The sequence below is a fragment of the Lampetra planeri genome, chromosome 31, assembly GCF_965212315.1.
Source record: "Lampetra planeri chromosome 31, kcLamPlan1.2.h2, whole genome shotgun sequence".
Taxonomy (NCBI): domain Eukaryota; kingdom Metazoa; phylum Chordata; class Hyperoartia; order Petromyzontiformes; family Petromyzontidae; genus Lampetra; species Lampetra planeri.
In genome coordinates, this window is record NC_136137.1 from 7,271,893 (window position 1) to 7,295,021 (window position 23,129).

The 23,129-nt window shown below is 48.3% G+C and overlaps 1 protein-coding gene and 1 long non-coding RNA gene across 5 annotated transcripts in view; one reads left to right on the forward strand and one right to left on the reverse strand.

Moving 5' to 3' along the window:
* Positions 1–23,129, reverse strand: part of LOC144729164 (5'-AMP-activated protein kinase subunit gamma-2-like) — a 148,411-nt gene that overhangs the window by 73,917 nt on the left and 51,365 nt on the right. For 2 of the 4 annotated variants that reach the window (XM_078609165.1, XM_078609164.1), the window contains 2 exons: positions 21,107–21,506; positions 5,368–5,576 (listed from right to left, as the gene is read on the reverse strand). In XM_078609165.1, the coding sequence (XP_078465291.1) occupies positions 5,368–5,576; positions 21,107–21,506 (609 nt within the window). Of the gene's footprint in view, positions 1–1,189; positions 1,331–5,367; positions 5,577–6,700; positions 6,980–21,106; positions 21,507–23,129 lie in introns of those variants that run through there. The other 2 variants (XM_078609166.1, XM_078609167.1) reach the window with 2 other exon arrangements.
* LOC144729165 (uncharacterized) lies at positions 16,159–22,497 on the forward strand. The gene is made up of 2 exons (XR_013587645.1): positions 16,159–16,256; positions 21,097–22,497. It is a non-coding gene; the product is annotated as an uncharacterized LOC144729165 (long non-coding RNA).

A 23,129-nucleotide genomic window follows, 5' to 3' on the forward strand; every position in this document is an offset into this window, starting at 1 on the left:
CGTTAGCGAGCACCTATGAAGGCCGGCACGGCACACGAGGGGGTGGGTGGCCAACACGACGCCCGTCCGCCTTCGTCTCCCCAGTGGCAATGTTAACACACTGTACCAGGTACTCATTTTAGGCTGAGTCGACCTAGGGGAGCCCCAGGACCATTTCTGATAATTGTCACCCGGGTTGGCGGTTAGCGGGAATCGAACTCGGGTCGCCGGGTTCCTAGCGCAGCGCGCTAACCGCAACACGACCACACATCACTGTTTGCAGACACCCCATCTTCAGGCAGACACACACGTCCCTCCAAACGCATGTCGTCAGACACCCTAATTTAGAAAAAACGCCTGCCTTGAGACACCGCTGCCCTTCAGACATAAAGACAACGCACCTACCCCTTCCTCACCTGCCAGTCCCACCACCCCGACATCTCGTGGGTCGCGCGGATTTTTACTCATTTGTGATAGCCATGCCACTTCTGAAAAATATGTATATAGCTCAGTGGGCCTTACCTTGTAAAATTAAATAAAAATATAGTCGACTCTTGATTATTCAAGTGCAGTTTATCCGAGATTTTGACATAAATAACTCATGGATTTTCCCTTAAGCCCAAATTAATAATCTAAAAACAGTTATAGATTGTTACTCTTGGAAATCTTTATTACAAGTCACGTGCTTAAACCAAACAAATATGTGCTCCGGTTAATCCGAAATCCACGTGATTGCCTCTGCAGTACAGGAGTTGCATTTATTTACAACAGTTGGTGAAGTTGGGTTTATGTCAATTCCCTTGGCTCTCTTATCCACTTTGTGGGCCGAGTCTTCCGTACGGGAGCAGGAAAGTGTTACCATCACTGAGCAAGTGCATCGATCGGTCGGATCGTTGGAATTCGTTCCTAAATCGAAAGAGTAACAATCGAAATCGTCATCTTGAGTGATTTGGTATGGACTTTTGTAATAAAACAAGAACAATACATTCTTTACTACAAATGTTTGTTTTGTTCATTAACTCAATTATTTTACTTAAACATAATTTATACCAATATTAGTGGATTTTTGGCATAGAGATGCGCGGAAAATGGATATTTGTGGATTATCCGCGATTTTTAATTATCCGCGGCCGTCCTCCCCGTCATTATCGTGGATAACCGAGAGCCTGCCGGAGTTAAAAATCTCTGAGCCAGGGCACCTCAACCTCACCTCCATGCCGTGCAGGGCGTCCAGGTTACTGCATCCCAGGAAGATGGTGCTGGGCACCCTCGACTGCAGAGTCTGCAGATTGGTGTTGAACACGGACATCGGAGCTCCTCTGCCTCTCCCCCACCCTGGCCAGAACCCCCCACTGCCTGCCACTGACCCTGCAATGCTACAGCCCGCTTAGGTGAACAGCCCCCCACCACCAACCCACTGCTCGCCGAAGCTGACCAGCAGAGTGAGTGAATGAATGAAGCAGCTGCGATGATGTCACAGGGCACCGGTGATGTCACGGGGCACCGCTGAGTTACCGCTAAGACAGCTAGACTAACACTTCTGGATTTAAATCTTTTCCTTACGTTTTTTTTAGTTAAAAGCAAAAACGCCTTTTTTGTGTTTCTAAGCAGTGCAGATTAGAGTCGCCCTGTGCGAATGTGTGGGAAACTACAGCATAAGCTGCCACTGTGCAACATCAAGTGCAATGTCTATGGTATAACTGGGATAGAACAAGTACTAGAAAATCTAAGGCAGTGAACTTCTGGGAGTTGTATGTTTGTCCTTAGGAGAGTTTCACCCCCCCCCCCCCCCAAACTTGATTCCAAGTACCAAAGACCTGTCACTGTTTAACAACAACAACATCAACACGTGTCGTAGTGTACGTGAAGAAATGGTAGTACTAGAGAACCAGAAAGAAGTACTGCCGAGTTGAACTCTGTAAAGCTGCCCCTAATTCGATCTATCTCTTATGTTGAAGCTGCGTAGACTAGTTCGTTTCAGTTCTCCGCAAGTATAGCAGATGCCGTATCTCGAAGCGTCAACGTGCAATAGGAACGTATAAAGTTGTCGCCCCTATGCAACAGCCAGACTTGTATATTTTATCTAGCCACGGACTGTGCTACGAATACAATCACGGGATGTGATGCAGTACGGCACCGTAAAGTGCAGTGTCCAGCACTGTTGTGATAATGTCGTGCGAGTTCTACATATTAATGCACATTCTAGGTACGACAATAGTACGTGTGTAGTACTTAAGCGTTGTTCTCACTATGTATAAGCACTGCAGTTAGATTTCAGATGGAGTGTGGTTTCTATGTAGATTAAGTTCACTATTTCTACAGTACTACAATATGCTTTAGCTCTGCCTTATACAGTAATAATGCAAGTGTTAATTAGTACGGCGCAAATCGAACAAAGCACTTAACAAACACATTCTAGAATATCCAGCACCACACTATTCCAATGTGTGTCTACTGTCCTATATACGGGCACACTTCTACAGTGGAGTATGTACACAATGCTACCACATAACACTTTACGCCGTACTTTACTGTGCTACAAATACTCTGCTAGTGTCTAGAACATGCACTGCAATACCTGTGCTACAGCTGTGTCTACAGCAGTGCGTGTGATGGTAGCTACTTATCTTACCTATATACAGGCACCTGTGTAACAGTTAAAGTAACTACCCTTACCACTGCAGATGTGTCTACAGCAGTGCGTGTGATGATAGCTACTTACCTTACCTATACACAGGCACCTGTGTAACAGTTAAAGTTACTTCCCTACCACTGCAGCTGTGTGTAGTCTATTATAATTCAGAGACGACGGTCGTAGAAGCTCTACACACACCTGTGCGATGAAATATTAACCCCTGACCGTATGCTGATACACCTGCGTTCCGTGTGTAGTGGGGCTAGCCCCAGAATCCCTGTACAAGCACCTGTGTGATCAAATGACCTACCTGCACGGCTACGGCTGTGTTGAGTCGTGTGCCGTCATGGGAAACACCAGCCTCGTGTAGCCCTCGCACATGTGCAGCGCTGCACAATATTCACGTGGACGCTACTCTGTCGCATACATCTGTGGGACGCAACGCTACCTGTACCCGCTGTAGCACGGCAGGTGTGCCTAAACAGCACGCCGAGCACAAAAGGCACCACCCGTGTCGTATCGTAACTCCTGCGGCTATACAACCCCCGGGTAACACACTCGGCGTGTTGCAGTCAACGCTCCAACTCCCCTGGCAAATGTCGAGGGGGCCCACCAACACCACCACCCTACCACCACCCCCCCCCTACTCTCTCTTTCTCTGCGAGCGAGTTGAGCTTTCGGTTGGCACGGGACGCGCGTGGAGTAAGGAGGGCTCCGTGCAATGTGAGCAAGGCACGAGTGTCACACACGCTTGGACTGGGGGTGAGAGTGGCGGTGGGTGGGGGTGGTGGAGCCGACGCCGTACGTGTTAAAGGCTAACTTATTAACGAGAAGGGCTCACGGAGGCACACAAAGGTTGTTTCAGTCTCAGCCACGGAGAATGAAAGAAAGAAAGACAGCGCCCTTTTTTTTAGTTTGTTCATTTTTGGCGCAGCGCTTCGGGTGTGGGGAAATTATTTGATATGCAGCCGATTGGACATATGGCCCAACGATGATTTAACGAGATAAAAACAAAATTTTACAAAGATAACGATCGCATACAAATCATACATGGTACGCTCACATGTAGACACACGCTGCAGTGTGTGCACCGTACTCGCACAATACTGAACATAAACTCGCACACACAATGCCATACACCTCGTACAATGATGATCCACCCTGCCCCCTTAGGCGTAAGTAACTGTGAGCAGTGTGCTGCTAAACAATCACCCAGTGAACATGCAAACGTTGGACCAACGTTGGTCAATGCTTTGGCCGTTAGTATGCATATAACGATTTGTCGCCTGCCCCCCCTCTACCCATGACACCCCCCCCCCCCACATACGTTCCCCCCTGATAATCCACGACATTTCAGTGTACAGGAAGTCGGCCTTTGTTGAGTAAGTATATGAAATGGAGGAAGTTAGGCTAATGACCATTACATTCATTGTGTGTACATCATGGGCCAACAGAAATGCTGCTCGTCGGCCCAACCTTAGCCGATCGACGTTGGCCGATCAATATTGGCCCAGCGATTGCCCAACGTATACTGGGGTCACACATTCACAACATAGCCACAGCCTCAATGTGGCCATAATACAAAGTTGGCATTTTTCGATGTAAAGCTTTCGTGACTGCAGGGATTCGTCTTCTTGGTGCTTTCGGTAAAGTCACGTAGAAGGGAAATAATAAAATAATAAAAATAAAACATAATCTGTTTTATTTTTATTATTTTTGAAATAATAAAATAATAATAATATTACATTATATGTTTCATTTTTATTATTTTATTATTTCCCTTCTACGTGACTTTACCGAAAGAACCATGAAGAAAAAGTTGGCATTGTGAGTGCTACAATATTGCACCACACACACACAATATTGCTAAATCAGGGTTGCCTGCCAGGTTTAAACCGCGAACCTCTCTCTCTCCACAACAAGTAGCAAACCGTGCACTCCCGCACCACAATGTGTTCACGTGCAAGTGTGCCCCTCGTCATGGGGTTGGTGGCCAGCACCACGCCATTGCCACTGTCTCTGTAGTGGCAAAGGCGGCCCGGTGTGGTGCTGGCCACCCACCCGCCTTCATAGGTGCTTGCCCCGAAAGGGCACCACGATGGCGAGATGTTAACTACCTCGCCTGGTATGCAGTAGGTCGTGGGTTCGATCCCGACCCTGACGATGTCTGCTGCTGTATATTTGGAGTTTGCGTCTCTCTCTCTCTCTCATCATCATAACGGTGGCTAGGAGATGTTCACTACCTCGCCTGGTGTACAGGAGGTCGTGGGTTCGATCCCGACCCTGACGATGCCTGCTGCTGTATATTTGGACTTTGCGTCTCTCTCTCTCTCATCATCATAACGGTGGCTAGGAGATGTTAACTACCTCGCCTGGTATGCAAGAGTTCGTGGGTTCGATCCCGACCCTGACGATGCCTGCTGTATATTTGGAGTTTGCGAGTCTCTCTCCCCGCGTCCGCGTGGATTTTTCTCCGGGTCCTCCGGTTTGTCCCTCCACATTTAGAATCATGAGTTTAGAGCAGTTGGTTGCTATACATTTCGAAATGAATAGCCACTTCGTCAAGCTATCATTTGTGGCCAGGTCGCTTCTGAAAATGAGCTATAGAGCTGAGTGGGCCTTACCTGGTAAGATAAAAAAATAGCTTCGTTTCAAGTCTGTGAAGGCTACAGTGGGGAGGGGGGGGGCAATCTTCGTCTTTGTGTCCATGTGCTCGCGAGAGCTCGCGAGCGTGGGCGCGTGCGGTGCGTTACCGGTGAGTGGGGGAAGCCGTCCCACGTCTCGCGGTTGGCCGGTGCCGACGGTCTCCGCCGGTACGAATGGGGCACCAGCGTCGGCGGCGGTGGCTCGGGGACGCAGCTGTGCGAGTGTCTACGCGAGGCCGCACGCTCCATCTCCAGCTCGGCCGACTCGAACGGCCGCGCCAAGGGCGGGCGGGACAGGGGCGACGTCGGGCCGGACGCTGGATGGCACAAAGAGACATTTGAGGCCGAGTCAACGTAGGAAAAGGTCCTCCTCCGTCCGGCTGTTCAACCGAGGAGGACCGCACAATCGCACAGCGCCTACCCAGCCTCCAGCACCTCCCAAACAAACAACGAAAATCCTGCGTGGCATACGTGTAATTGGTACCAAATGACATAGATCTAGTCGTATCTAAAAAGCTAAGCAGGGTTAAGCCAGGATTGTGCTTGAATGGGCAACCAGAATGCAAGCCAAGTTGCCATAGACAGCTTTGAGGATGTGCTGCTACACTGGATGCAGCAGATGGCAGTGCAGAAAAAAATCCATTGTCGGACTGTACTTCTATGCCCCCATGTCTATGCTCCACGACTTAACCAACCCACACTGACTAGCATGGTGAAGTAAAGTAAAAAAATAACCCACACGACTTGCACGGCGTGGGGAAGGCCCTTATCTAGCAGTGGATTTAAGGCTGAGCTTTCCAATTATGGAAGGTCCATTCCAGGTTTGAATATACTAATAAAATCATAAAAATACATATTTTTTTTGTTAAAGCACATTTCTACTAAGTACTCAAGGCACCTCGCCTCACAAAAAAACATATACACATTACATAGGACAAGAGGAGGAAAAATCAAGACGACAAATAGAAGTTAATTCAGCGAACCTAGAGAAAAACCGCGTGCCAAAGTGGGGTTTAAAGACTGGACATGACATACGCGACGATACGGAACAAAGAGCACCCGATATGTAAGGGTACATTTTGTCCTACCGTTCCACATCGTCTTGGAAGAGGTGATAGTACTCACACTTTACCCCCACCATATTTGACCTGCCATTCGATTAAACGGTGGTGTGCCCACTCATATCGGTGGATGGACAGCGTGTGACAGGATTCGAGACACTTGCCCCGTCGGTTCAACTGCCGTGCCGGGAGATATGGACAGGCGATCTCTGGATTGCACGTTCAGTGCGCCAACCGTTAACACCACACCACTGCAACGTCCCATCCCATATATCGTCTCACTTCATTTGCCAACGCGAAACGTGCCACCGCATTTTAAGGATTTTTTTTTACAAAAACAAGGCATTTCAACAAGCGGGCGAACATTGGGTGACGCTCACCTTTGTTGAAGTCCTTACGCCAGCGGTGCAAATTCCACATTCCTCTTAAGGGTTCGGGACTATCAGTAGGCGAAACACTGTTGATTTCCACAAATTAGTAGTAATGTTATTGGTCTCAGAGGGATGATGGGCCGAGCATTCCCACAACTAGGATTTGAACGCACAATCATGCTCCCTGCCGCAGTCACACACCTGGCTGCGTTCAGTGCTCCGACATGGCCATTATGAAACTTCTGAACCAACAGGCTGCCTGGAACGGCATGCGTGGGGGTCTTCACAAACACTGGATCCCACTGGACTGAACCACCGCAATACCCGCCATAACCACACACCCCCCCACACCCCTATGGCAATGGGTTGGGTGCGCTTCGTTACTCTTGTGTTATCCTCGTAATGCAAGGCCGTAGCCATGGAGTCAACATTGCGGGGGACCAAATATTTCAGAGGGTCTGGGGGTCCCCCCCCAGAAAAAAGAAATCTAAATTTGAAAATGAATTTCCTGCCTAAAATATTTAAAAATTCACTAACACATAGGATTGACTTTTTATATAAAAAAAGTTTACAATGTCTAATAGTGTATTGTATTACAGTGGCAGAGATTAGGGATTTATAAAATACAACCATAACCACAATCATATAAACATAAATCTATTTTATAGCAATATATTGGGGGGGGGGGGAATTTGAAGCATATTTGAATATAGGGGGGGTGTGTTCCCCCCAATATATATTATAATTACGTCCTTGTCGTAATGTGTATATGAAACAAACCGAAAAGCACTGCACTTTGCAGCCTAGCTCAGATTAGAGCATGACAGTTTTCTGGCTCCAATCCCGAATTTGGAATTAGAATATCAAAGGACACTTGCAACCCTCTGGATGTTTGCATCCGTGTGTGCGTTTGTAAGATAAAGCGGGGAGCGGTGGTGCAGCCATTAGCGCACGTCGCTTTGAACCCAGTCACCTGAGTTCGATTCTCAGCCACAGCCAACCTCCGTGACGATTTACATCTTAACCGATTCTGGGCCTCCCCTAGGTCGACTCAGCCTTAAATGTATACCTGGTATGGTATGTAAAAATCAACACTGGAAAGACAAAGATGGCCCGGGCATGGTGCTGCCCACACAACTCACTCCTGCGCCCATTCTGGCTTTCATAGCACTTGACCAAACAGCACTTGACCAAACAGCTTGTATGGCTGCAGTAGCATCTTTGTCTTTGTGCGCAAGATACAACAAGAGTCAAATTTATCCTCCGGTTCAAAAGTTACACGATGCTCATGTCTGTTTAATTGTCCCCTGTTTAATGGACCCCTAATTTGACCCCAAGTGTAACCCTAACTGTAGTCTTGACCCTCAACTACCATCAACCCTGAGTGCTCACCCGTTGTCCAAATTTTGGCCCTCTCCATACTCCATAAACCACAACACGAGTCACGGACACGAGTTCCATCCCTATCCTACATGGGCTTACTTCCACCTGCAGGGGCTTAGTACAGAATGCAACAAACATGCAGGGCTGAGGTTGCCACCTTTTCCACTGTCGACCAAACCCAGACGCATTTCTCCGTCGGCCTAGGTCTATCAGAACTGTGCAGTAAACTAGCCGCAATAATGTTCGACAACAATACGGGTACCAGATTTCGGGACGAATAAATTCTCTTCCACCCGAACGCAGATGGCCAAAGGGGCCGTCCATAATGACGTCACGCGATTTTGGAGGATTTTTGACCCCCCCCACCCCCCTCGTCACACGGCGTCACAAAAAGTCAGATCCCCCCCCTCAAATATGACGTCACAAAGCTCTGCCCCCCCCCCCCCCCAAAACCATATTTCCATTTTGAAAATAAAACATGCTTCAAATCGCTTTAAACTATTGTCATTGTAGTGCGTATTTAATGTGGCGCTGCACTCTGATGTTGTAAGAGAAAACATTTATTAAAAAGTCTGATTAATTAAGTAAAACGTGTTGTCTATATTTATTTAAAGTTGCGCATTTTGATGTGACGTCACATTTCTCAAACCCCCCCCCCCCCTCGTCACACATCGTCACAAATGTCTGAACCCCCCCACCCTTTAGGTGCGTGACGTCATTTATGGACGGCCCCAAAGATCTGATTTTCCGGGTCAAACCGGGACAGGTGGCATCGTTATCATAATGATCTCGATCCGTGGGGGCAGACAGCTCGTTTCGTCATTTGCTTCCACTTCTGTCTTCTGCCCATACAGAATTCACATCATTCTGGCACTAATCTCCCAGGTCGTCAGGTGGCAGGAAACCCCTCTGCAGGGTACCATCAAGGCGTCTCCCAGCTCCCACGAGTGTTACTCTCTCGTGCAGCGGTGCCGCAGCGCCCCCTACAGCGCAGAACAACAATAACAACAACCACCATTCGCCACTAAGTGGCGGTGACGTCCCCACGGACGCTTGTGCCAAGCCGTGTGCACGTTGAGGCCACGTGAAGTGTCGAACGCCCGCTGGCAGGAGGTCACGGGGCGGACGCTGAGGTCACGGGGTGGACGCAGAGGTCACGGGGCAGACCCAGAGGTCACGGGCACATCCAGAGGTCACGGGGCGGACCCAGAGGTCACGGGTCGACTGAGATGACTGGCCGATGCACCACCTGTGCCCCCTAATGGGCTAACAGCTAACATGTACGACCAAACTTTGCAGCCAACTCTGGCTTGGTCGTACATGTTATGTATATCGTTTATTGTTAAATTTTAATCACAGTTCCTATGATCACTGTTACATTGCTTTTATAGCTTTATTTTGGTGATTTTGAAAACGTTTTGGTTTAGCCATGTTTGTTTGTTGTAGTACAGAGTTGGCCCGATAACTTTAATCTACATTGTCTTTTGGTTGTTATTGTTTGACTTGCATCCCACTGGGATTTTTGCACACAGAAATGAAATACGGTGCTTTTTCTGGAAGACTTTGCTGTTTTTTCCAGCATTTTTCTGTTGCGTGTAGTCACTTTAAGATATTCTTAGGTTTTTTTTCGGTAAAGTCACGTAGGTAAAAACATTAAAAAGTAAAACAAAATAAAAATAAAAAATCACGACGTTTCGGAGGCAACACAAGCTTCCGTCTTCAGGTGGTACCGTCACAGCCACGACAGCTGTATCAAGTAAATGAGAGATTGCAGGAGTTACCACTGCGTTTATATAATGGTGGTGGGGCAAGGGCCGCATACTTGTTATTAATATGGTAAGGTGAGGCTTGAGACTAAGAACAGACTGCATAACAAAGGCTGAGCCTTATTACAAACACATACATAATTTCAACCGTGATGACGGTTACAAACTGAGTAATCATTGGAAAGATGTGATTAACCATGCAAAAAAGATTTAACTACACCTATTTGCCAATCTTATTTGACAGACAAACATTACTGTTTAACCATGTTTAGTGGTGGTCTTCTTGTTACAGGTTGAGTCACAAACCGCACCTCTCCATAACAAAGGCTCAGCCTTTGTAATGCAGTCTGTTCTTAGTCTCAAACCTCACCTTACCATATTAATAATAAGTATGCGGCCCTTGCCCCACCACCTTCTCCAACCATTATATAAACGCAGTGGTAACTCCTGCAATCTCTCATTTACTTGATACAGCTGTCGTGGCTGTGACGGTACCACCTGACGGAAGCTTGTGTTGCCTCCGAAACGTTGTGATTTTTTATTTTTATTTTATTTTACTTTTTAATGTTTTTACCTACGTGACTTTACCGAAAAAAAACCTAAGAATATGAATCATTGCAGTCACGAAAGCTTCAAATCAAGAATCACTTTAAGATGTTTCTTGTTCATGTTTTTGTTTTGTTGCGGTTGCACCCGAGTCAAGAGCAGCATGGCTCACAGGGTTATACCTAATACATGAAACTGAACTTGAAGTTCGTGTGTATCAGTGTGTGTTCAACGTCTTCTCAACCGTGCTAATCGGACAACAAACTAAAACACAAATAGCAGCTCTAAAGATAATAATAATAATTCAATTTCGATTTAAAGCTTTCGTGACTGCAGAGATTAATCTTCTTGGCTCTTTCGGTAAAGTCACGTAGAAGGGAAATAAAAATAAATAAAAGATAAATAAAAAATACAAAAACATTTTAGTTTATTTATAAATATGTATTTATTTATTATTTCCCTTCTACGTGACTTTACCGAAAGAACCAAGAAGAATAATAATTCAATTTAGATTTAAAAGTGCAGAGAGCTTCACGGCTTATGCGGCTTGAATAAAATACCTACGTGATTATATGTCTACAGTGGTGTAGTTGCTATGGCTATGATGCAACAGAACTTCAAGGACAGTGCATACATTATCAGAGTTATGTTTTTTGTTTGCATTATGACTGCAGGTATTGTGGTCTATGCAAACATGGCTCCTTGTAAAAAAGGTGTCAGTTTTGTTGCCAGATAAAAGGGTAAAAAAACTATTATCATATTTTTTACTGGCAAATGAGGTTCCAATGGTGTACATTCTTACCCCGAGCTCTCATGCTCTGATGGTGCATTGTCTTTGAGTTGTGCGCCTTTTGGCGTCATCTGGTCCAACCCATGTGAGACTAGGCTCTAAGGAAAGCTGTCTCGGGTGTGGACCAATCAACTTCAAGGACAGTGCACATTATCAGAGTTATGTTTTTTGTTTGTATTATGACTGCAGGTATTGTGATCTATGCAAACATGACTCCTCGTAAAAAAGGTGTCAGTTTTGTTGCCAGATTGAAGGGTAAAAAACCAATTATCAGTGGAGTGGTTGTTAACTTGTTATGAAGATGATGGTGACATGGATGCTAGAGTAACGCTGTGTGTGTATCTATGTGAGTATGCCTGTGTGTGTTGTTGCTATGGACCAGTAACCATGGTGACACGGTTGCCATGGTGACACTGTATGTGCATGCCTGCGTGTGTGTGCGCGCGCGCGCATGAGATCCTGAAAATTAGTATCTTATTGAGTGTTTACCAGAAATAAATAAATATCACTAAATGTGGTTTGATTGATGTCGAGGGTTGGGGTGGGGTGGGTCCCTCGTTAAAACCGCCCGACACTTCTGGGAGATTTTACGATCCGCCTCTGGAGGGTGGGGGGGAGGGGTCCACAGTGGCTGGGCTGGGACCGCCACTGCTGGCCCCTGGGACAGCGCGCGACGCGGGGCCGTGCAGTGTTGTGATTGGCTGGCGCGCGAGAGGGCGGGGCTATGAAGTGTTGTGATTGGCTGGCGCGAAAGAGGGCGGGGCTATGAAGTGTTGTGGTTGGCTGGCGCGCGAGAGGGCGGGGCTATACAGTGTTGTGGTTGGCTGGAGCGCGAGAGGGCGGGGCTATGCAGTGTTGTGGTTGGCTGGCGCGCGAGAGGGCGGGGCTATGCAGTGTTGTGGTTGGATGGAGCGCGAGGGGGCGGGGCTATGCAGTGTTGCGGTTGAATGGCGCGCGAGAGGGCGGGGCTATGCAGTGTTGTGGTTGGCTGGCGCGCGAGAGGGCGGGGCTATGAAGTGTTGTGATTGGCTGGCGCGCGAGAGGGCGGGGCCATAAAGTGTTGCGGGTGGCTGGCGCGAGAGGGCGCTGCTAGCAACCACGGAGAGCGGGGTTTGGGGTGCGATGAGAGTTGCGGTGGGGTCTGGTTGGCTGGTGTGGTTAGGGTGAGGGTCTGGTTGGTTGGTGTGGTTAGGGTGAGGGAGTGGCTGGTGTGGTGTGGTTGAGGGTCTGGCTGATGTGGTGAGGGTGAGGGTCTGGTTGGCTGGTGTGGTTAGGGTGAGGGTCTGGTTGGAGAGTGTGGTGAGGGTCTGGCTGGCTGGTGTGGTTAGGGTGAGGGTGCGGGTCTTGTTGGTGTGGTGAGGGTGAGGGTCTGGCTGGTTGGTGTGGTGAGGGTGAGGGTCTGGTTGGAGAGTGTGGTGAGGGTCTGGCTGGCTGGTGTGGTTAGGAGGAGGGTGCGGGTCTTGTTGGTGTGGTGAGGGTGAGGGTCTGGCTGGTTGGTGTGGTGAGGGTGAGGGTCTGGCTGGTTGGTGTGGTGAGGGTGAGGGTCTGGCTGGTTGGTGTGGTTAGGGTGAGGGTCTGGTTGGAGAGTGTGGTTAGGGTGAGGGTCTGGCTGGCTGGTGTGGTGAGGGTGAGGGTCTGGTTGGCTGGTGTGGTGAAGGTGAGGGTCTAGTTGGAGAGTGTGGTTAGGGTGGGGGTCTGGTTGTCTATTAAAAAAATCTAGAAAAAACCTTCCCCAAAAAAATATAAACTCAACGCCAACAAAATAAACATTCAATCACTTCCTATTTTGTAGAATAAATGTATTCGGGACGCGGTGACTATCTATTTCAATCTTGATTTGAAGCTTTCGTGACTGCAGGAATCCATACTCTTTGGCGATATTTCGATTTAAAGCTTTCGTGACTGCAGGGATTCATCTTCTTGGTTCTTTCGGTAAAGTCACGTAGAAGGGAAGTAATAAAATAATAAAAATAAAACATAATAAAACAATTCTCACGACGTTTCGGCCACAACGCAAGCAGCCGTCCTCAGGCGAAGAATGAGAACATTATAAAGCTAGGAGCTTATATAGGTGTAGCGAGGAGGAGCGCCTTAGAGTCGCGGCATCTCTTCAGAAAGGTGAGAGACTCGATTAGCTGAGCCTTCTTATCCCGGAGCTTGTTGAAGGATCTCTTTGGCGATATCCACGATGTCTGCAGCAGACATCGTGGATATCGCGATTTTTACCTGAAGACGGGTGCTTGTGTTGCGTTCGAAACGTCGTGATTTATCTGATTCAAGTTGAAAAAATCAGCTACGGGTGACGGATTCCATCAAATGACAGCTCCGTGAAATGGCACATGAACCACAGCACAGGGTGTCAGTAGCGATCATGAATGAGAAACAAATCTAGGAACATGAAGAGTTACTCAGCTTTATGAACGCGTAATGACTTGAATTCAGCTGATCTCTTGCTCATACTTGGTGAATTTGTTTTTCACTCTCTCGCTAAGGAGTAGGACCCTCTTCCCTTTTCATCTTTGCAATGTTGTCATGCTTCTTGGATCAGCTGCAACTACCGCACTCGGATAACATGAATAAAACATTTTAACAGGAGCCGAGCAAAGACAAAAAGGTGCAAACATCAAGCGTCCAGAAACAAACAGCACTGTCAACGTTGTAATCGGATTAGAGTTCTAACGCGATTCTTGAATTGAGCAAAGTTATCATGAGAGCTTGGGGGGAACAGGGACGATGGGAGGGAATTTAAAAGTGGAGCGGTACAAGGGAAGAAGCAGAAAGAGAAGTGGTGTGACCTGCAGTGTGGTGGTGAGTGAACGCGGTGTGTGTGGGTAGGTGAGTTGGTGAGTGAGTGGGTGAGTAGGTGAGCGAGTGATGTGACCTGCAGTGTGGTGAGTGAATACGGTGTGTGTGAGTGGGTGAGTGAGTGGGTGAGTAGGTGAGCGAGTGGTGTGACCTGCAGTGAGGTGGTGAGTGAACGCGGTGTGTGTGGGTAGGTGAGTTGGTGAGTGAGTGGGTGAGTAGGTGAGCGAGTGATGTGACCTGCAGTGTGGTGAGTGAATACGGTGTGTGTGAGTGGGTGAGTGAGTGGGTGAGTAGGTGAGCGAGTGGTGTGACCTGCAGTGAGGTGGTGAGTAAACGCGGTGTGTGTGGGTAGGTGAGTTGGTGAGTGAGTGGGTGAGTAGGTGAGCGAGTGATGTGACCTGCAGTGTGGTAAGTGAATACGGTGTGTGTGAGTGGGTGAGTGAGTGGGTGAGTAGGTGAGCGAGTGATGTGACCTGCAGTGTGGTGAGTGAATACGGTGTGTGTGAGTGGGTGAGTGAGTGGGTGAGTAGGTGAGCGAGTGATGTGACCTGCAGTGTGGTGAGTGAATACGGTGTGTGTGAGTGGGTGAGTGAGTGAGTGGCTGAGTGAGTAGGTGAGCGAGTGATGTGACCTGCAGTGTGGCGAGTGAATACGGTGTGTGTGAGTGGGTGAGTGAGTGGGTGAGTGAGTGAGTGGGTGAGTAGGTGAGCGAGTGATGTGACCTGCAGTGTGGCGAGTGAATACGGTGTGTGTGAGTGGGTGTGTGAGTGGGTGAGTAGGTGAGCGAGTGGTGTGACCTGCAGTGTGGCGAGTGAAAATTATGAACGAGACAAGTCAGCCAGTCTGGTAGAACAAGTACTCAACACGGGTGGAGGGATCAATGAGTGAACATTATCGGTTCAATTTACAGCCCATTTTCAATCAACTGCTGGATCAGGATCTTCACATGCCATGGCAATCATGGGGGGGGGGGGTTGTTTGACCATACTTCAGCATGCTGGTCAGTGTGGGTTAGGGAATAGGGGACAATGGGGGGTCTGGCAGGCCTGGCACAGATATAATTCGTAAACGATGTTATCCGTGGCCAAGGGATTGAACTCAGATCACCGGCTGGGTGCAACCCCACCACTTGTGCCACTGCATATTAATTGGACGTCCATCAAAGCAAAATAATTTATAGAGCTGGAATAAGCCAAACTAAATTAAAAACCAAATTTTAATCTAACTTTTGTGCAGTTGTTGGTGACTGGGCCTTAGACTGTCAGCTTACTACAACAGGAGAACCTCAAATCCGGATACCAACCCAGAATCTCAGTGCCGATGCCCCTACGCTCTAAAACAGGGGTGGCCAACCTGTAACACACCAAAAATAAAAAAAAGTACCCGTGAGTTCTGAAAAGAGCCAAGTCTATATATATATGTGTATACGTATATATTGACAGTTTTCAGCACAGAATGGGAGATATTCATTAATCTTTGCTACTACTGTGACAGTACGTTCTCCGTTATGTCCCTTCGATCGAGCCGCATGTGATGGATTAAAGAGCCGCATGTGATGGATTAAAAAGCCGCATGTGGATGGATGAAAGAGTCAAGTATGATGGATTAAAGAGCCGCATGTGATGGATTAAAGAGCCGCATGTGGATGGATGAAAGAGTCAAGTATGATGGATTAAAGTGACGCATGTGATGGATTAAAGTGACGCATGTGATGGATTAAAGAGCCGCATGTGATGGATTAAAGAGCCGCGTGCAGCTCAGGAGAAGCCAGTTGCCCACCGCTGCTCTGAAGGAACATTTGTTCACCCATCACCCACCTACTTACATTCACGCATGAAGGTGTGTTACGTGAGCACGCTTTAGCAATTCATCAGCACGTTTGGCTACGTGCGGTGCGAAAGAGGTTCAACATACATTCATTTTGGTACGTGTTTTCGTACGATAATAAACGCACAGTCCTTTTATCAATGCACTGCTGAAGGTCTCCCCATGCCTTCCGGTCAGAGGAAATGTTTGACTATTGTGGCACATTAGGAAGGGACCACTCTTTTAATTATGTCCTTGTGCAGCAAGGGAGTAAAGTGTGGTTCTGTGAAAGTCCTGATGTGTTGTGCAGTGCATCAATGCATGTGTGTACAGCAGCATGTGATGACTGAGTTGGGCCTGTAGGTGGCTGTCAGGGTTAATGATTAACCGGACTTGGACACCAGCCACATGGTTAATGGCGACTCGGAAGAATTGCTGTGTGTGACACACATGCTGGTGCATTTTACAGGTAAAGGACCCAAAGGATGTTTTTGATCGTTATATAAATGATCTAGACTTGTTCTAGACTTTAAGCTTGGCTTTGAATTGTTCATTTGTGATATATGCAATTAGAGGGGTTTTAGCACAATGCATTGTAAAGGATGACGCACTGTAATTACCTACTGTCATTGTAATTCTCTAACCCTAATACTGTTTAATCTATAACCATGCCCATGCACCCAGAGTATGACTACTTGCAATGCTATTGAGAATAGAACACGTGTAAAGTAGTAAGTTGTACAATAGTGACACATACAGTACGTATACTGTACACATACAGTACAGATAATGGGTGTAAGATACCGATATAAGTGGATGGTATAGATAGACATACAGCTTAGGATTAAAGTAATATTCGAATAGTGATGTTCAAATGTTATTGTCAAAGACAAAGATAGTTTATCAATAGTAGCATTGGGTTTAAGAAAAAAACTGTTATTGAATAACCGCACTTGGACACCAGCCACGTGGTTAATGGCAACTCGGAAGAATTGCTGCGTGTGACACACGTGCTGGTGCATTTTACAGAGTGACGGTGCTGTTCTTCACAAGATTACAGATTAACCACAATAAATGTGTCTGCCCTCGATTTGGAGCACCTGCCCACGTCCTTCATTTCGAGTGTGCAACGCTATACTTCACCATGCTGGTCAGAGTGGATTGGCGAAAGGGGGAGCCCGCGACCAGTTCAGATGTCGCCTAGCCGCTGGCTTTAGCCAATGCCAAACATTGAACTCGGGTCGTCAAGTTCATCGCGCAATGCGCTAACCAACGCGCCACCCTTCCACCCCCAGATGCTTTAAAAAAAAAAGGCGCCTTGGATGCATCACGGCCTTCAACAGAAATTCCCAAGACTGAAAACCTATTCCGCTTGCACAACGAGAGTACCACGCGGAAAATTAACATCGCCGTTACCAAAGTGGCCCCTGTGCTTGGTGCCACATTTAAGGGTCTGCGACAAAGCGCTCTTCACTTTGTGTCTAGGGGCCTTCCATGTAGTAGGTACACAAAAATCTGTCAAAACTTGACCGCTCCCCACCTACTCTTAGGTTTTTTCGGTAAAGTCACGTAGGTAAAAAAATAATAATAATAAATGAAAATAACTAAGTTAAATCACGACGTTTCGGTAGCAACACAAGCCTCCGTCATCAGGTGTAAATGCTCCAGTAAAATTACTTTAACGTGTGAAGAGAGCTATTCAAGACACGTGTTTTTTTTATATAGGGTGCTGGGCAGGGAGGAGCCAATGAGTGGGGGGGAGATAACCATCTCGGTGCTTGTACACTGCATGTACGGTGCTTGTACACTGCACGTACGGTGCTTGTACAATGCATGTACGATGCTTGTACAATACATGTACGGTGCATGTACGGTGCTTGTACAATACATGTACGGTGCATGTACGGTGCTTGTACAATGCATGAACGATGCTGGTACAATGCATGTACGATGCTTGTACACTGCATGTACGGTGCTTGTACACTGCATGTACGGTGCTTGTACACTGCATGTACGGTGCCTGGACGCTGAATGGCGAATGGGATTGAAACACTGTTGTAAATCAAACTTTTTCCTTAATGATGGTGGTGTATCAGGCTGGATATGACTGTAAAATTATAAGAATCAATATGGATATGATTATGAGAGTAAATATAAACTGGCTGTTCCCTGTACGCAAGCGTACTTTTTCTACCCCCCCTCCACCTGCGTACGTACGCTTGACCCCCCCCCCCCCAGAATCCTATAGAACAGCCGATATTTAATCCACGCAGAAATGATCAAGGAGTACTAATATCAACAGAAAGTCCACCGCTGAACTATCTAACTCATTTGAAGGCCAATGTAGACAAATTATTATCGAGGCTTCAACCCCCCCCCCCCCCCGTTTCCTATGCGTACGCAGTCAGTAGAACCCCCCATACACAAGCGTACGCATTTGGGTTAACCCCCCTTACATGCGTACGTACTAAATGGATGGCCCCTAAGGAGATTTAGCGAAGTGATACCCAGTGGGTGGGGGGGGGAACGTGCCCCCCCCCCCAAATGATTCGATCGAAATCCCTAATTTCGGTCGGATCATTGGGATTGATTAGTAATAAATCGGAATTTTGCGACCCCCACTGCCACTGTGTAGCATAATATTACGTGCCATGGACTCTATGAGATGATAGGACAATAGTGTGAGATCCATAATTGGCAATAAGTAACGGCAAAGCAGTTATAAGTGACTCACAGAATTGTGCGCAGTTGCATATACAGGACACGACTTCCCTGAAGGCATTCACCTTCAGCGAGCGCGATGCCGATCACACACGGTTAGAATTCGACCCTCGATCGATGGCTGCACCATCGCCGCACACGCGTCGAATAAAAAGCAAGGGACAAGTCCTTACTTACTAACAACTCCTCTATCATTGTTCATTGCTGGAGGGGTTGCCCCCCCTACCTGAAAATCCTGGCTCCGTCATTGCCCGCACCGATGAGCACTGTTGGCTATGTACGGTGCTAAATAAGTTAAACGTACATAACGAAGAAACACCGTTGGGAAACATTAATCTGGAAGCCTCATTTTTTGTTTCATGTTCATCACAGCCATTTTGTCAATCCACTGCTGTTCGAGTGCCACCTGAAGCCGTGTGGGTCGTGGGAGAGTTATACTGCCATACTTCACCATGCCGGTTAATGCGTGCTGGTGAAGGCAGGAAGCGTTGATGTGGCAGCACAACAACGAACATTGCCCCAATCATCGTCTGGCTGCCACAAAACACAGTCCCACGGCGGCAGCCGACAGCACCCCGTTCGTGCACACGGCAGTCACCCATCCGAGCACTCTCCAGGCTCAACCCCACTTAGCTTCTGAGACCTGGCGAAAATCTGGTGCAGTTCGATGGAGCCCTTCCCATACCTGTCAACCCATACGGTTCAAACGTATTCTTGTACAGGGAAATGGAGTTTTCAGGTCCGTACGGTGTACAGCCGGTTTCAATACGGGCAACATTTTTTTGTCTATTTGTTTGTGTTTCTCCCTCGTGATGGGACTTTGTAGGATGAACATTGAGATTTATAAGTGGCATGGGGTGACCAATAAGGTCCGAATTGGTCTGTAATAGGGTAGCCACTGATGAGGGCTTGACAGGTGTGCCATCCCATGCACGGCCGAGCTCCGTCACTCCTTCCCGTCCGGTGCTTTGCCAAAAATGCCTCCTCCCAGGTCCCAGCACAAGATCTTCACAAACAGACTCTGAAGTCTGCGTCTAAAACGCCATTAAATATTTTGCGCAGAAATAACCACCTTGCGCATCACCCCTCCGGGGGTCATGGAAAACGATCAGCGGCGATTTTTTGGGAAGTCAACTGGAGCCGTCCCATGGAAAGACTGGGCCCCCGACCATGCAATGTGGAATTTCCACCACTGGCTCAATAGCCAGCAATGGAGACTTAATGCTCAAGAAGGCAATTTGACTTTTTGACCTGGATTACCGCCACGTTTGTTTATTGTGCACATTAATAGAGCGTAATTCTTTAATTTCATAGCAAAGCCTCATTAATTCTGGAAAGCCTTTCTTGGAATGTTAGGTAAATTCCTTTTGTAGTGTTTTTTTTCCGAGTGTGGCAGGAAACCAAAACCCATATATATGAGGGCTAACACTCAACTTTGGCATGCACACTCCAGAGGACAGAAACCTACTTGCTATACCGTAGCCACGTATCGGTTCACACTCCTTGAAATTCAAGGAAGTGTCACAATTTATAGCTGCAATGCGATTCAAGAATTGATTCAGTTGTTTCACGTTATGGTGAACCCAGCGGCCCCTGACGTCTTGAGGGATCAGAGTTCGCTTACAGCCCTTTGTGCCATCTGCTGGATGGGTCGCTTTATCCATACTTCACCAGTTCTTGTATGGGTTGGTGAACGAAGGAGTGGGGGGCAGGACCAGTTCAGATATCCGTCGCCACTCACGTTAGTCATGATCAGGAACACAACCTTGGGTTGCTGGGTTCGTAGCGCAGTGCACGAATAACTGCACCGAATCATAATTATAGATCAGGTCATACACTTCATATGCAGCGATCAGCACACTGCACTATGAACCTATCTCCCGAATTTTATTCCCAGTTATGGCTGACATCATTGACGAGTGATTAACCGAACCGGTCCTGGGCTGCCCCACCCCAACACCAACCCGCACAGACCAGGGTGGTGAAGTACGGTCGAACAACCCCCCGCCATGATCGACACGGCGTGGGGGAGCCCTTGCAACCAGCAGTTGAGAGACAGGGAAAGTTAAATAAATTAATGCAAATTATATAATGAAACTTGCGTGACCTTGCACGATGACAACGTGCAGATTTAAAAGAGTAACCAGTCCTTGGCAAAACGTTGCATTAATAATGCACCTATTAATGCGCGCTTAATTGGAGTTCATTCTTTGTTCAATTAACTTGCCAAACTCCTGCCCTCTCCTCGACCTATTGTCCTTGAAACTTGTGATCATTCACATTTAATCCTACCCCGAATTCTTAATAATCCCAAAAGGCTTCATTTAATAAAATTTACATGGAAGCTGAGGTTGGTGGATCACACAGGGATGTTGAATCACCAACGTCTAGCACAAGGGCAGTGGCGATCAACTTATTTCTGTTTCGCGAAATTACACCATTACCCGCAAATCACTCAATTGGGATCGTACACAGCAATCACCGCTCCCTACTCGTTCGAGAGCTTACAGAATCAGAATATCTATTTCTATGACCTATAAAGCTCTCGACCCCCCCTCCCGCCTCCCACCATCCCCTCCCTCCTCCAGCCGCCCCTACCTCGCCTGGACCTGGAGAAGAAGCGCGAGGCGATGGACGGCACGGGCGGAGAGCCCACGGCGGACGCTGGAGCCGACCCCGACCCGGAGCTCGACCCGGAGCTGGATTTCTGCGGCGAGGAGACGGAGCGGAAAAGGCCCGGGAGGCTGCGACGTCGACCGCTCGGCTCCACCGCCGCCGCGGCGAGGCGGTGAGGCGAGGACAGCGGCGCTACCGGCGCTACCGGCGCGACCGGCGCCGGGGGAGGTTGTCCGTGGCCGTGGAAGGCGCCCGCCGGCGCGTGCTTCTGCGGAGGCGGCGCTGGCGTGGATGCTCGCCGCTGGAGGAGTCGGTGGCTCGGAGCGGGGCGCGGAGGAGCAGACGGTAGGGCGGCCGGGAGGCTCCGGAAGCACGGCGCGTCCTGGCGAGCGGCGGGCACAGCAATGGGGCATTACGGAGGAGCGGCACCGCAAAGTGCCTCTGCGTGACGGAGCGCAGAGTAACGTTGGTTACAAATCGATTATTGGGCTTACGGTACATGTGTAGCCAACGGAATGGAGCTGATGCTGGTTGCTGTAATCTCCAGCGAAACGTCGTACAAAATAGTGAAAAAATTGCTTGCATTTCAACTTTCCTCCTCTGATGTTACTGGAAAACCAAATAAATTTGCACATTTCCCCATGATGTAACACCTGGGGCACCACGGTGGTGAGATGTTAACTACCTCACCTGGTATGCAGGAGTTCATGGGTTCGATCCTGACGCCTTTTTTATTTGGCGTTTACATGTCTCCCCGTGGTGATGTGGATTTTTCTCTGGGTCCTCCGGTTTTTCCCTCCACACTTAGAAACAACGTCACGCGTTTAGAGTATTTGGCTGCCATACATTTCCACGTGACAAGCCACTTTGTTGAGCTGTCATTTGTGGCCAGGTCACTTCTGAAAAGAGCTACATAGCTCAGTGGGCCTTATCTGGTAAGGGTTATGGCTAAAAATGGACATTATACCAACACGACGATCTAATCGTGGTACTGGTCGTGTTGTCCTTTCATGGCAATGTCGTCACCCCCCAAGTTGACGAACCGCCCCCCCCCCCATGGCAAACAACCGCAACGCGCGGCATGGCTGGGCAACACGGCCAACGCCGACAGCCACCAAACGAGCCCATGGGGGTGGGGGCCCATCGGGGGGAGCCTCGGACTCAGCACAACGTCGTGGCACGGACACTCACGTCAGCATGGACACGCATGTCGGTACAGACACTCATGTTAACATGGACACGCATGTCGGCACGGACACTCACGGACATCACGGTAACATGGACACGCATGTCGGCACTGACACTCACGTTAACATGGACACGCATGTCGGCACTGACACTCACGTTAACATGGACACGCATGTCGGCACAGACACTCACGTTAACATGGACACGCATGTCGGCACTGACACTCACGTTAACATGGACACACATGTCGGCACGGACACTCACGTTAACATGGACACGCATGTCGGCACTGACACTCACGGACACTCACGTTAACATGGACACGCATGTCGGCACGGACACTCACGTTAACATGGACACGCATGTCGGCACGGACACTCACGTTAACATGGACACGCATGTCGGCACAGACACTCACGGACACTCACGTTAACATGGACACGCATGTCGGCACTGACACTCACGTTAACATGGACACGCATGTCAGCACAGACACTCACGTTAACATGGACACGCATGTCGGCACGGACACTCACGGACACGCACATCAGCATGGACACGCATGTCGGCACTGACACTCACGTTAACGTGGACACGCATGTCGGCACGGACACTCACGTTAACATGGACACGCATGTCGGCACGGACACTCACGTTAACATGGACACGCATGTCGGCACGGACACTCACGGACACTCACGGACACGCACATCAGCATGGACATGCATGTCGGCACTGACACTCACATTAACGTGGACACGCATGTCGGCACAGACACTCACGGACACTCACATCAGCATGGACACTCACGGACACT